Source organism: Alnus glutinosa, chromosome 5, assembly GCF_958979055.1.
Source record: "Alnus glutinosa chromosome 5, dhAlnGlut1.1, whole genome shotgun sequence".
NCBI classification, from domain to species: Eukaryota; Viridiplantae; Streptophyta; class Magnoliopsida; order Fagales; family Betulaceae; genus Alnus; species Alnus glutinosa.
The window spans coordinates 24,383,650-24,397,698 of record NC_084890.1 but is presented as its reverse complement, the minus strand read 5'-3'; the positions used below and the strand labels follow the sequence as shown (position 1 = coordinate 24,397,698).

The 14,049-nt window shown below is 37.0% G+C and overlaps 1 protein-coding gene across 1 annotated transcript; it reads left to right on the top strand.

Annotated features, from left to right (window-relative positions):
• The first annotated feature begins 920 nt into the window (after nt 1–920).
• Nucleotides 921–3,134, top strand: LOC133869130 (protein neprosin-like). The gene is made up of 7 exons (XM_062306095.1): nt 921–1,076; nt 1,543–1,629; nt 1,725–1,913; nt 2,022–2,180; nt 2,270–2,323; nt 2,450–2,590; nt 2,733–3,134. Exons 1-7 carry the CDS (start codon nt 921–923, stop codon nt 3,132–3,134), a joined length of 1,188 nt encoding a protein of 395 aa, XP_062162079.1.
• The last annotated feature ends 10,915 nt before the right edge of the window (nt 3,135–14,049 follow it).

The following is a 14,049-nucleotide window of genomic DNA, read 5'->3' as shown; positions in this document are numbered from 1 at the left end:
TTGTGTCAATTGCCCCCCTCAAACTACCAAAAAATGTCAATATCCCCCCTAAGACCAACAAAAAGACAAAAATAACCCTAAATTTTTTTGAATAAGACAAAAATGTCTTTATAAATTCAAAAAAAAAACTAAAACTAAAAATAAAAACTAAAAAATTAATTTTTTTTAAAAAAAAAAATTAAAAAAAATTAATAAAATACGAAAAAGAAATTTTTTTTTTTTTATAAAAAAAATAATTAACGAAAAAATAACTGAAAAATATAAAAACAATTTTTTTTTTAAAAAAAAACAAATGAAAAAGAAAAAGGAAAAACCAGTTTTTTATTAAATTAAAAAAATGAAAAAGAATGATTTTTTTTTTTTTTTTTAAAAAAAACCAAACAAAAAAATAACTGAAACTTATAAAAACAATTTTTTTGTAAAAAAAAAAAAAAACAAACAAACGAAAAAAAAGAAAAAGAAAAACCAGTTTTAATTTTTTTTTGGTTTAATTTTTTTTATTTTATATTTTTTTAATTTTTTTTTTGAGTTTTTATTTTATTTTAATAATTTTATGAAGGGTATTTTTGTCATTAGGGGGACATTGACAGTTTTTGGTAGTTTAGGGGGGGACATTGACACAATTGGTAGTTTAGGGGGGACATTGACAATGAGGTGGTAGTTTGAGGGGGTTATGTGTACTTTTCCCTACATTTTATCTTTCTACATTAATGTCATTATTATTTGGTAATCCTACAAATACTGTAATTAATACAGTTGCCATATTAAGGCTGGACAATACCTATGGTTTACCTACTTTCCTTGTAATTAATGTCATTTCCTATATGAATGTGTTTGTGTGTGTTTTTAGGATATATATATTTGTGTCTATGAGCTTTAAACCTACAAGCACTCATATGTGGCAAACCTATTTATCAACCATGGTGGCAAGGGTGGACTTAATAGTTTTCTTCATGTGCTTTCTCCATCTTAGCAACAATATGGTTGAAGCGGATTGGGGATTATCTTTAAAGGAAGAATTGAAATTCAAGAAGCGACTTATAAATCTTAAGAAGTCTGCAATTAAAAGCTTTCAAGTAAGATTTTTGGAAGCTATTCTTTTAATTCTTCTATTCTTAAGTAGATTTTTTTTTTTTTTTTTTTTTTTTTTTTTTTTTTTTTTTTTAATATTTTACATAAGATATTGAACATATGATAGCTATGACTAAGCTAGTCATAATAGAAATCAAACTCCCTATCCTAACACCTCTACATGGGAGATTGAAAGTCATGCATGGGCTCAAGCAATACATAATCGTAATAATATAATTTAATGCCATAAACATAATTCATATGTCCTAATTTATTTCATTTTATTAGACTCTGAGTATGTTTGAAATCACTTTTAATTTATTGGCTAAAGTAAGGTAAAATAGGCATTTCAAATCACATCTAGGAAAATTTTGGCAGTAAAAATTTCAATATATATATTTTTTTATAAACTAAATTGTTATGAGATCCAACAAACATACATATAAGTTTGATTTGATTTGACATCTGCAGACAAGAGATGGGTTTATATACGACTGTATTGATTTCTACAAACAACCCGGCTTTGATCATCCTTTTTGGAAGAATACTACATTTGAGGTTGACCTGTTAATTCAAACCTTTTCTTTTTCAATGCTAACTGGTACAATTGATACAATTGATATCGTTCTAACCTTTCAAGAGTGTTATTACAGATTAAACATAAGTTGTTTGTAGAAGGAATGAGAGGCAAAAGGAATTTACCATCAAGTATTGGGCTAAAAGGTGCAGGTTGTCCTTATGGAACAGTTCCTATAATAAGAATCAATAAAGATGACTTGGCAAGAGCCAAAATGCTTTCAACAAAATATTCTTCAAATATAGATGAAGAACCTGGACATCATGTAAGTATAAATTTTTTATGCTTGGAAAAACGGTGTTATTTTTTTTTTTTGTTAGTGAATATAGTATTAGTGATGCAAGTGACTTAAGAATTTGATTATCTCATGCAGTATGCAATACTTCGAACAAAAACTGACCCCAATAGGAAGCTTGTTGGAATTGAATCATATTTTTGCTTATTTAATGCAAAAGGAGTCACTGGATCTCAGTATAGTGAATTCCGAATGACATTTTCAAATGGTTTTGACACCATTAAAACAGGTTTCACGGTAATTCTCTAATTTAAGATAGCATATCCTTTGTTAAAGAATTTTTCTATATCCCAACAGACTAACATACTGAGCAAATGTATTTTTAGGTAAATCCTTTACTGTTCAAAGACAACCAGACTCGGCTATTTGCTCACATCACAGTGGGTTTTGTAGATTGTGTTGAGTAATTTCATTTTTTTTTAATTATTTGTAACAAATCAAAAGGATTTATATTTAATATTTTCTATTGATTGAAAATCTTTTATTTCCTGAACTCATTCTACAAGATTGGTGGAAGAACACAGTGTTTCAATCAACATTGTCCTGGATATGTGCAAATAAATTCTCAAATACCTCTAGGTTGGCCGATAGATAACACTTCTGTTGTAGGTGGAGAACAATTTGCCGTTAAATTGCGAATCAATAAGGTATGAAAAGGAATATGTGCAATTAGATGTTCATTAAATTAGTCAACAAATCCATGGGAAAAGAAAAATTAGCCATGTATATATGTTCTAATACTCGTTTACACTAAATTTTGTTCCATTTTTACTTACTACCACATTGTAGGAAATACATGGAGCACCAAATTCAACAAAATTTGTTTGGACGTTATACTTTGAGGAAGACAACTCTGTAGTTGGTTTTTGGCCCCCGACACTATTTGGCGAATTGAGTGAGTTTGGCAATCAAGCCAATTGGGGAGGAGAAGTCTATAGTCCACTAGACCAGCCTAGTCCCCCTATGGGCACTGGCCTTTATCCATTTCATAAGTCATCAGACTATGTCGCTCATAGTCGGCGAATTGCAGCTGCGTATGAGAATGCAAAGTTTCATTTTGTCAAACCAATCGATACAGAGGTGTATGCATCTAATCCACGTGCATACAATATTCATGATTTTGGATATGACAGTGAATATTGGGGACGTTTGATTTATTATGATGGTCCTGGTGGAATCAAAGGAGCTTGATACTACAGTTAAACTTCCCATTTTAATAATAATGAGTTTTCTCATATTATCAATATTTTATGTTACCATAATTCGTTTGTTCTTAACCGAAATTTTATACAAACTAGCATATAGCCCACGTTGTATGCGGGTTTTTTTCATTTTAATTTAATTTTTTTTTTTGAAATACAAGTCTTAAAAAAAATAGTAAAAAATAAGAATAGTAATTAGGAAAAAAAAAGTTAAGGAAACAAAGGTGTAGTATTTTTTTTATTTATTTTTTGTTAAATCAAAGGTGTAGTATATTAGGCCAATATATTGTACAACAATATGTTTTTGCTAAGAAGTATCTAGAATTATAGATGTTAGAATATATTTAGAATATATTCTAGCATTTACTATATATGTCTAATTTACCATATTTGATTTATTCTGTACATTAATTACCTGTTTTATATTTTCTAGTCTGAGTCAATTTATGTTTCCTTGTATAAGTTGATTTAGATTTACTTGTATAGGTCGACTTATTAAACTATAAATAGGCCCCTCTTGTACACAGTTTAAGACACAAAAATATAGTATTCTATTCAGAATTCTACAGTTATATTAACATGGTATCAGAGTTAAGTTTTTGTGTCTAATATACTAGGAATGTCCATAGCACCCTCACTTGCCAAACAATGTTCTTTTTTCGGTAGAGCACCCGCTCCACGCGCTGCCCCGGCCACCACGCACCGCTTTGGTCAGTGCTTTTCCGTTGTGAACACCGGATCTGGGGCAGAGACAGACGATCTACCCTTCGGTGGAGACTACGCGCCCAGAAGACCTCTCACGTGCCGCCATGTGCCACCCCAGATTTTTAGTGTTTGTTTCATGCATTCCACGTGCTAGCAACTTTTGCTGGTTTCAGACATAGACACCGGATTCTTGATCGGGGTCTACTGATCTACTCCGCGCCTTTAAGAACGCGCCTTCACTGGTTTGTTTTCCACTTGAATTCACAGTTTTTTCTTTGTTCTTTGCCACACCTGATTATTACCTTTAAAATCAAGCCTATACAACTTCTTCTACACCTTGCTGCACTTGAGTTTTCCCTTTAGACTAGGCTCACAGAATCTATCCTACACCCTATTACACTGGATTTTAGCCCAAAAAAGAAAAAGAAAAAAAGGCCTTACTCTTACTACCACTCTTCGCAACACCAAATATATTACCCAACCTATTCAAATAATTCTTGATGGCTCCAATTATTCTGCTTGGGCTCAATCTATGAGAAGGTTAGTAGGGATGTAAATAAACTTGTCCGTTTGACAAACCGCTCGGTTTAGCCCGATCCAAACTCGAGTTCGATACTATAGAAACCCACTTGATTAGTAAGTGATACATGCCCAACTAGCTTGACAAAGCTCGATAAGAGCTAGCGCCCTCAGCTCATTTAAAACTCGACTGGATTGCTTGCTCAGCTCGTTCATATCTCATATATATATTACTAAAAATGGGTTATATAAATTTAAGCATGTATATTAGTAACTAAGTAATATATGTTATATATGTTACTTAATATATGAGTGTGTATTAGTTAACATACTAACTAGTTAGTTCATACACTAACATATTATCTAGTTAATTAACATATTCTAAGAAAATATCATTAATTATATGTTACTCGATATTTCTATGTATATTATATATATAGTAAACTATAGTCTTAAACTAACATATTAAATTATTAATAGTTAGCATATAACAATATTACTATAACTATATATATATATATATGATACTTAGTTTTTTTTTTTTTTTTTTTTTTTTTTTTTTTTTTTTTTGTTTTTTGGTTTTATGACGAGGAACCCCTTCAAGGTAGGGCCACTTCATATACCCACCCTGTTAGACTTACTGCTTGCTCACAATATACATATACCATAGTTTATACTCTCTAGTTATATATAATAACATATTGTTAATTTGTTACTTATGGGCTATAGTTACGTACTATATTTTATAATATGCCTTATATAGTTACATATTATATATTTATGTTTTTAATAAATGTATAGGGGTTGTTCACAAACTCGGGCTTGAACTTTGCTTTAATCACACATTAAAAAATTTAATTGCCTAACTCGAGCTCTAGTTGAGCCGAGTTTGTCGAGTAACCCGGCTCGGCTTGAATGACATTCTCAACGAGCTCAAGCTCGCTAGAGTTTTAAGCGAGCAGAGCTTAAACACACATTTCATAGCTTTGCTCGAGTTTGAGCTCGACTCATAAACGAGCAAGTCTTGAAATCTTAAAGCTCGGCTCATCCCTTTGTAGGTGGCTTAAAGGACATTGCCTTTGGGAGTATGTCTCTGGTGATCGAAGAACTTCTAGAGAAGAAGAATCCAATGCTACTTTTCTAGTCGCCTTCGAACATGGCGAAGTACACATTACAAGATTATTTCTTGGTTTGCCAACACTTGTGTAGAGCCTCCATCAGTCTAACTTTTGGCAATCTTGACAATGCCAAGGAAGTTTGGGACATGTTAGCCCAATGTTACAACACTACCAATCTTGCTCAGTGCTTTCAGAATGTAACTAAGCTCAACCACATGCGCCAAGAACCATGTTAGAATATTGTTGACTTTTTATTCCCAAATGACTTATCTTTGGAATCAATTGTCTCTCTGTGAGCTAGAATGGATCAATCGAACCGATGCATCCCAATACATTGCTTTTCGTGATAGCATGTGCCTTGTCTAGTTTCTTATGGCGATTCGAGATGAGTTTGAGCATACTCGGGCTTCTCTTCTTCATCGTTCATAGCTGCCATCCTTGGAAAGTGTTCTTAGTGAACTAATTTCAAAAGAGACCCGATTCTCCACTATGAAGTTGCACAACACCTCTGAGATGGCCATGGCCACTGCTTCATGCAATATGCGTGCTCTTGGTTCCATTCCTATCGGCTCTTGCTCATCTCATCGGACCTATACATTGCATCTACTCTCAACGATTTGGTCACAAGTATAGTGAGTGTTGAACAAGGTTTTATTGAGGTAATCACATGACTCTTCATTATAAAGCTGCTACTGTCACTCATACTGTGCATCTGATGTGTCTCTCACCAACATTGCACCCCCACCCAGTACCCTTTCTCCCACAGAAATTGAGGCACTTATTCATCAGGTTATATCTAAGTCCAATATCAATACTGCCATGTCCACCACCCTAGGTAATTCTTCTTGGTTTATTGACTCTGCCTGTTATAATCACATGACACCAGACTCTTCCCTATTTTCCTCTAAATTTATTTTAACTAGTCCTACCAATATTTAAGCTATTAATGGTTCACATCTGAATGTTAGTCACATCGGGTCAATTTCTACTCGTCAATTGTCTTTGTTCGATACCTACTTTGTTCCTAATCTTTCATTAAATCTTTTATCTGTTGGTCAAATTTGTGATTTTGGTCTTGAATTGCATGTTTCTAAACGAGGTTGTGATGTGCAAGATCCGCAGATGGGACAGCTAATTGGGATTTCCCGTAAGGTTGGACGTCTGTTTGAGCTTTTATCTCTCCATCTTCCTCATACTGTCTCTGTTGCCACTCCATCTCGGTCGCCATCTACAAATTTCAGTTTATGGCATTCTCATTTAGTTCATGCGTCTATTTCTCGTGTTAGTTCTTTAGCTACCAGTGGTCAGTTAGGGTTTATTGGGTCTGAGTCATTTGATTGTGTTGCATGTCAACTTGGAAAGCAAAGTGCTTTACCTTTTACAAAATCGGTTTGAACTTCCAAAAATTTATTCTGAATTTCAAAAGATGGGTCACACCCAATTTTCCCGCAATATAATTTTTAATTTTTTAATTTTTTAATTTTTTTCGTTCTGATATTGCCATGGAGTATTGTGAATCTACCTTTCTTATCAAAATGGTCATGTTGTACGCAAACACAGACACTTCTTAGACACAGTTCGGGCTTTGCTCCTTTCTACTCTATCCCTGAATATTTTTGGAGAGAGGCTGCTCTTAATGTTGTTTACACTATCAATAAAGTCCTGTCTCCCACTACCCTCAATAAGTCTCCTTATGAACTCTTGTGTGGTTCTCCTCTTGACTATCAGTCACTTCGTGTTTTTGGTTGCGTTTGTTTTGTTCTCCTTCAACCTCATGAACGCACTAAATTAGAACCACGTTCTCGCCTTTATTGTTTTCTTGGTTATGGCATTGAGCATAAGGGTTATCGTTGTTATGATCCATTGCTAAACGCCTTCGCATCTCTGGTCATGTCACATTCTGGGAGCATAGGTTCTTTAGTGGCATGGAGTCTTTCCCTCCTAGTCCCTCTGGTGCCTCCCCTATCTTCACTGATGTCTCTTTTGATTTGCTCTCTGAACCTAATAATCTTGATGCAAGGACTATAAGCTCTTTGGATGACTTCCTGACGGGAGACTTCAATCTACCTGACCCGCCTATTGATTCATCTATTACCCCTTCTGAGACTAACCACTCCTCTCCTCGTCACTCAACTCGGATAAAAACTCTTCCTAATTATCTTTGTAAGGCTCGTACTGACCTTCTTTGGCAAAAAGCTATGTCTAAAGAACTCCTTGCTCTTTCCAAAACTCACACTTGGGACTTAGTTGATTTACCTCCAGGAAAAACTGTGATGGGGTGCAAGTGGGTATACAAGATTAAGACAAAATCTGATGGGTCTGTTGAGCGATACAAGGCACGTCTTATGGCTAAGAGGTTCAGTCAGGAGTATGGTATTGATTATGAAGAGATGTTTGCATCGGTAGCTCGACTCACCTCTGTCCGATCCCTTCTTGTAGTTGCCTATTGCATGTTTTTGATTACGAAAACAATATTTTGTGCATGAAAATGTGTAATCTGAGCACATTTTGAGAGCTATGTTATCAAAGGAAATGTTTACATGTATTGAAATGATACCTTGCCAAATGTTTTCCTAGATTACATATGTTTATGTAAAATGAGTGTTCAAATGAAATGATAGGATCAACATGTGATGTGGTATGTTTCTATGAATGAAAAGATGATATGATAATCTTCATAATTTAGGAGGCTAAATTATGAAGGCGTAAGTGCATGTACCAAGTTACAAGTTGTGTTTTAGATAAAACTCCGATGATAACTTTCATTTAGTTTTTTTAAGAAATAGTGCAGATGTGTCTAACTTTTTCTTAGATCAAACACACATAGCTTTCCCAATTCCCATCTATGATGATCATATAGGACTAAAAAATCTAAATCTTCAATAATTCTATGGGTGAATCTTACATTAAGAAGCTTGCATATTGATTGAAAATTTATAAGTATTCAAGTTATCTAAATTCTATTATATTTTAAATATAGTTTAGGTGGAGATTAGTCTAAAAACCTTTCATTTCCAACACTAAGCATGTGATGTCACTAAACCCAACTTCAAATTTTCATAAATAAATCATTTAACTTGAAACAAAAGGAGTTAATTGATTTCCTTCAACGGTTCAGTTGAATTGAACTTTGCTTGCCTCCCTACCTCGCAATTAATTATATTTGATAATGTGTTTTGGAAGATTTTTTGTGATGTAGTGAGAAAGATGGACAAGATTTGGATGAGAAAGCTGAAAAGTTCGCCAGAGTACATTTGTGGGGTTATGGCGTTTGTGAAATTTGCAAGTGAAAACTCTATGAAAAAATGGTTCATTGTGTGCCCCTATAAGAAGTGTTCCTTGGGCAAAACATGGTCCAATGAAGTTGTCTTTGTCCATTTAACGTCAAGTGCCTGGATTATTGAGGGTTACACCGTGTGGATAAAGCATGGGAACCACTTTTCTCTCCTGCTGATATCGAGGCAATATCTGAAGCTCCAAGTACGGTTCGCGTCGATAGTATTCTACTACATGGTGGGTCCAGTGGGATGCAAGACATGCTAAATGATATTTTTGCGATGCACGATGTTTGTGTAGAAGCGGGTGGGTCTGAAGTTAGAGTTGAAGCTGAAGCTGAAGCCGAAGCCGAAGCCGAAGTTGTGGAGGATGAAATTGAAGACTTTAACAAGGGGGCGAATAAGTTAGAGGATTTGCTAAAGGATGCCGATACGCCACTCCATGAAAATACATAACATAGCAAATTGTGAGCTACTGTGTGTCTATGTAGTATGAAGTGTATGGGCAGTTGGAGCAATACATCATTCTCTATGTTGCTTGGATTTATCAATGAGTTGATGCCTCCGGATGCAAGTTTGCCTAAAGACACATACAAGGCGAAAAAGTACATGAAGGATTTGGGCCTTGGGTACAAGAAGATATCAGCTTGTCGCAAAGGTTGTTTGCTGTTTTGGAGGGAAAATGAAAAGTTGGACAAATGTACATCGTGCAAGGAGTCTAGGTGGAAGGATGACGTAACTGATAAAGGTGGGTCGACAAAAAGTTTGAAAAAAAACCCGGTCAAAATGTTGCGTTAGTTTCCTTTGATACCAAGGCTGCAGAGGTTGTTTATGTCACATCTTACAGCCACCACATATGAAGTGGTACGCTGAAGGCATACAAAAGATGGTATATTGAGGCATCTGGCCAATGGAGAAGCATGGAAGTCATTCAATTCACGTTGCCCAGACTTCGCATCAGACCCAAGCAATGTCAGGCTAGGTTTAGCATCAGATAGCTTTAATCCTTTTGGGAACATGTCCTCTAGTCACATTACTTGGCTAGTAATGTTAGTACCTTATAATTTGCCTCACTGGATGCGCATGAAATAACTGTATTTTACGTTAAGCTTGATTATTCCTGGTACGAGTTCATTAGGATAGAATATAGATGTGTACCTAGCGCCCCTTGTAAGTGAGTTGAATGAACTATGGGAAGTAGAGGTAAAAACTTTTGATGTGACCTCAAAAAAGAAATTCACAATGCATTCGGCCTTGATGTGGATGATAAATGACTTCCCAGCATATGGTGATTTGTCACGCTGGTGTACTCATGGAAAGAAAGCGTGTCCTTGTTTTAGGCATTCAACAAAATCAATGTGGCTAACTTATGGTAAAAAATATTGCTTTATGGGGCATAGGCGATGGTTGCCTCCAGAATATCGATGGAGAAGGAACAAGAGACCATTCGATGATGCGCAGGAAATGGATGGTCCACCCAAAATGCTGGATGGCGATGAGATCGTGAGACAATTAGATTATGTAGTGAAACGGGCAAGGATCAGACCGAAGCTACCTAGTGGGAAAGTTGATTGGAAGAGGAGAAGTGTATTATACGATTTGCCTTACCGGAAAGATCAGTTATTACGCCATAACATTGATGTGATGCACACGGAAAAAAATGTCGTTGATAACATACTTGGCATGCTATTGAACTTGAATGGGAAAACCAAAGGCAATCTCGAAGCACGTCAAGACTTGTGTAAGATGAATTTGAGACCCAAACTTCATCCATTTACCGCGGGAAACAACAAAACATGTTTGCCCACAGCTTGTTTCACAATGAAGAAAAAAGAGAAGACTGACTTCTTGCAGGTGTTACATGATGTTAGAGTGCCTGATGGATATTCTTCAAATGTGTCACGTTGTGTCAAGCTCAAGGAATGTATTGTCAGAAGTTTGGAAAATCATGACAATCACATACTCATGCAACAACTCCTGCCAATTGCACTTCGAGGAACCTTATCAGATAAGGTTGTGAGGCCTTTAATAGAGGTAAGTGGGTTTTTCAGGGAGATATGTTCAAAAACATTACGATTGGAAGATCTGGATCGTCTAGAGAATCGGATACCCATAATTTTGTGCCAATTGGAACAAATATTCCCTCCGGATTTTTTTACAATTATGGTGCACGTAGTCATACATTTAGTCCGTGAATATAAACTAGGTGGACCAGTACACTATAGGTAGATGTATCCCGTTGAGAGGTAATATTAAAATTATGTTGACTTATTATTTAAGCGAATGACCAATTACTATATATCTTTCTTATGTTACGGTCTCAACATTATCTTTAATGCAGGTGCCTTGGTCGATATAAACATACCGTTTGTAATAGGGCTGGACTAGAAGGGTCTATTGCAGAGGGTTACATTATGGATGAATTGTTGACGTTTTGTTTGCGCTATTTAGTCAACGTGCCAACGGTCCACAATAAGGCCCCAAGACACCAAGATGAGTCCAAAGGGGCGAGCAAGCGGACAAAACTTGATACGATCACATTTGAGCAAGCACACCAATATGTTTTATTCAACTCCGACGATTTCCTCCAATTTTGCACGTGAGTTGCATTACTAAATACGTATTGTACGGTTATAAATGCAATGGAAAGCTAGCCCGATATATTTTACGTTGATGTATAGGATGCACATGGAGTCGCTGAAGGAAACAAACAATAGGGAACAAACATCGCATCAACAGTTGATGAAGCAACATAAGGACCAATTCTGTAGCTGGTACAAGTCATACTTAAGAATACTGTTCGTTTGAATAATTAAGTGTGTGTAAAAGTCAAATGAAATCATTTTGTTAATAAGTTGGACGAGGCCGGTAGAATGGAATTGGGAGATAAATTTGAAAGTCATGCCAAAGGCTCAATGTTAGATGCTGAAGAATATAAGCGGTATGTGGTTAATTGCGTGTTGTACTGCACCGTGGATGTCGATAAAGAAAAGAAAAGTCAAAACAGTGAGGTGTGTGTGACCACTGAAGACGGTCCCACCTACTACAGTAAGCTAACTCGCATAATCAAGGTTACTTACTATGACTTGACACGATATGTGCTTTTCAAGTGCGATTGAGCCGACATTCAACCGAATAAGGGATACAAAAAGGATGAATATGGATTTGATCTTCTAAATTTCAATAACCTAATGCACACGGGTCCGCGAATTACTGATGATCTGTTCGTACTACCAAATCAAATATCGCAGGTGTATTATGTCTAGGATCCCATACATCCAAATTGGGCTGTAGCTGCAAAGACAAAACCAAGAAATGTGTATGATGCTGGCGAAGGTGAAAGTCATGACTACGATGAGGCTAACAGTTATCATGAGCACGAGCCTTTCAATGTTATCGTTACTGGAGACGTTAGTATTGATGACATTGATTGTGCATGTACTAATGTACCGGCCACCGAAGCAATATAATAATTGTATGTAGAAAATATGATTAAACTATTAAACTTGGTCAAAATATAGGGTGTTAAGAATGATTTACTTATATGATTAAACTATGTTGTTGCATATTGTATATTTTATTTATGATTGGATTTGATCCATTTTAATGTGTTTGCAGGTAGACATAGCCCTCAAACAAAGGACACCGCAACCAAGGAAGGATTTTTGGACGCCTATAGACCACACATCGATTGTGCGGCCAGTTGTAGGGTTAGAAGAAATGACACAGGACACTTAGGAGACACAAGGGGGTGACGATTATTATATACTTGCTGCAGCCCCATATTTACCACCCGATTTGGTCCGTGACATTAGTCTAGAGCAATACTCCGGACAAATGGATGACCTACTCGGAATGCATGAGCCTGGCTATGATCAATGGGTAGGACTCTCATGCAATAGAGGGGAGCCTGAGGGAGAGGTAGCCCCTAAGATGGAGGATAGCCGGGAGACAGCAGATGGCCCGTCGAGGGAGGCTCAGACATCTTCACATCATAGCGGTACTGTTAGGTTATGATTGGCCTCATTCTGTGTTTTGACAAAATCACTTGTTTGTAAAGATGCTTTTTAAATAGGGATTTCACTATTCAGAAGCATTCCAGATGATTATGCATGCTTTCAAGACAGAAGTTTTCAGAGTCCCTGTTAGCCGTTTCAGAGTCCCTGTCAGCCGTCCGGATGATCTTGCCATCTCGTCTGGTCGCCCATCTGTCCACTGTTCCATTCGTCCGAACGACGTGCCATACCGTCCGAACGCCAAACAGACCAAGCATCATCCGTCCGGAGGACGTGCATTTCCATCTGGACCTCTACTGTATTGAGAAGCTACTGTTCCAGCTTGCATCCGCCCAGACGTCTCAGCAGCCCATCTGGACGCCTCTCTGTGATTGATCAGCTTCAGATTCTTTCCAAGTTCAATTTAAGGGAAGATTACTTCAACCGTCCGGACGACGTGGATTCCCGTCCGGACGCGCTCATACATAAGGCAAGAATCGTAATTCAAATATCACCGTCGGGACGACAGTCAGCCTTGGTCCGGACGCGAGTTCTTCAGTTAAGGAAATTGCCGATTCGACTTCAACCGTCTGGACGACTGCCTATCATGGTCTGGACGCGCGCATAGAAGATATGGAAATTGTGTGTTGAAGTTCAGCCGTCAGGACGCTCATCCCCCATGGTCCGGACGCACGAAGCCTTATACGGAAGTTACTTGCAGCGGACGTGCGACCGTCCAGATGATTGTGTCTTACCGTCCGGACGCGGCTCTCAAACAGGAAAGATTTTCAGCAAAAATCTCAAAAAATTCTATCTCATTATTGTCCGTCCGGACTGCCTAGGTTCACTGTCCGGACGGCGTCCGTACATATTACAGCAGTCGCCCATTTTGCACCTCAGCCTATAAATAGAGGCGCCCTAGGCATTGAGAACTGCAAGAATTCGGTATTGAATTCCACAAGTTCTTAGAGAAGTTATTTTGAGAAGATCGTTGAGCTGATTAAGTTTCCTTTGAAGCCATTGCAAGTGTGCTGTTGCTGCGCTACAACTGAAGTCTATCTTAGGGGTTGGCCCTAAGGTAAAGGACTCCATTGAAGACCCCTTCAGGTAGGAGACCTGGTTGGGAAGCGTTCGTGTTAGGTTATACGTTAGAGAGCAAGGTACGACCACTGCATCGGGTATATGTGAGTGTTACTATCTTATATCTAGCTTTGTCTTCTGAATAGTGGATCTCCTGGGTTTAGCTGCCCCAGAGTGGTTTTTCTCTTAATTGAGTTTCCACTTCGTCAACA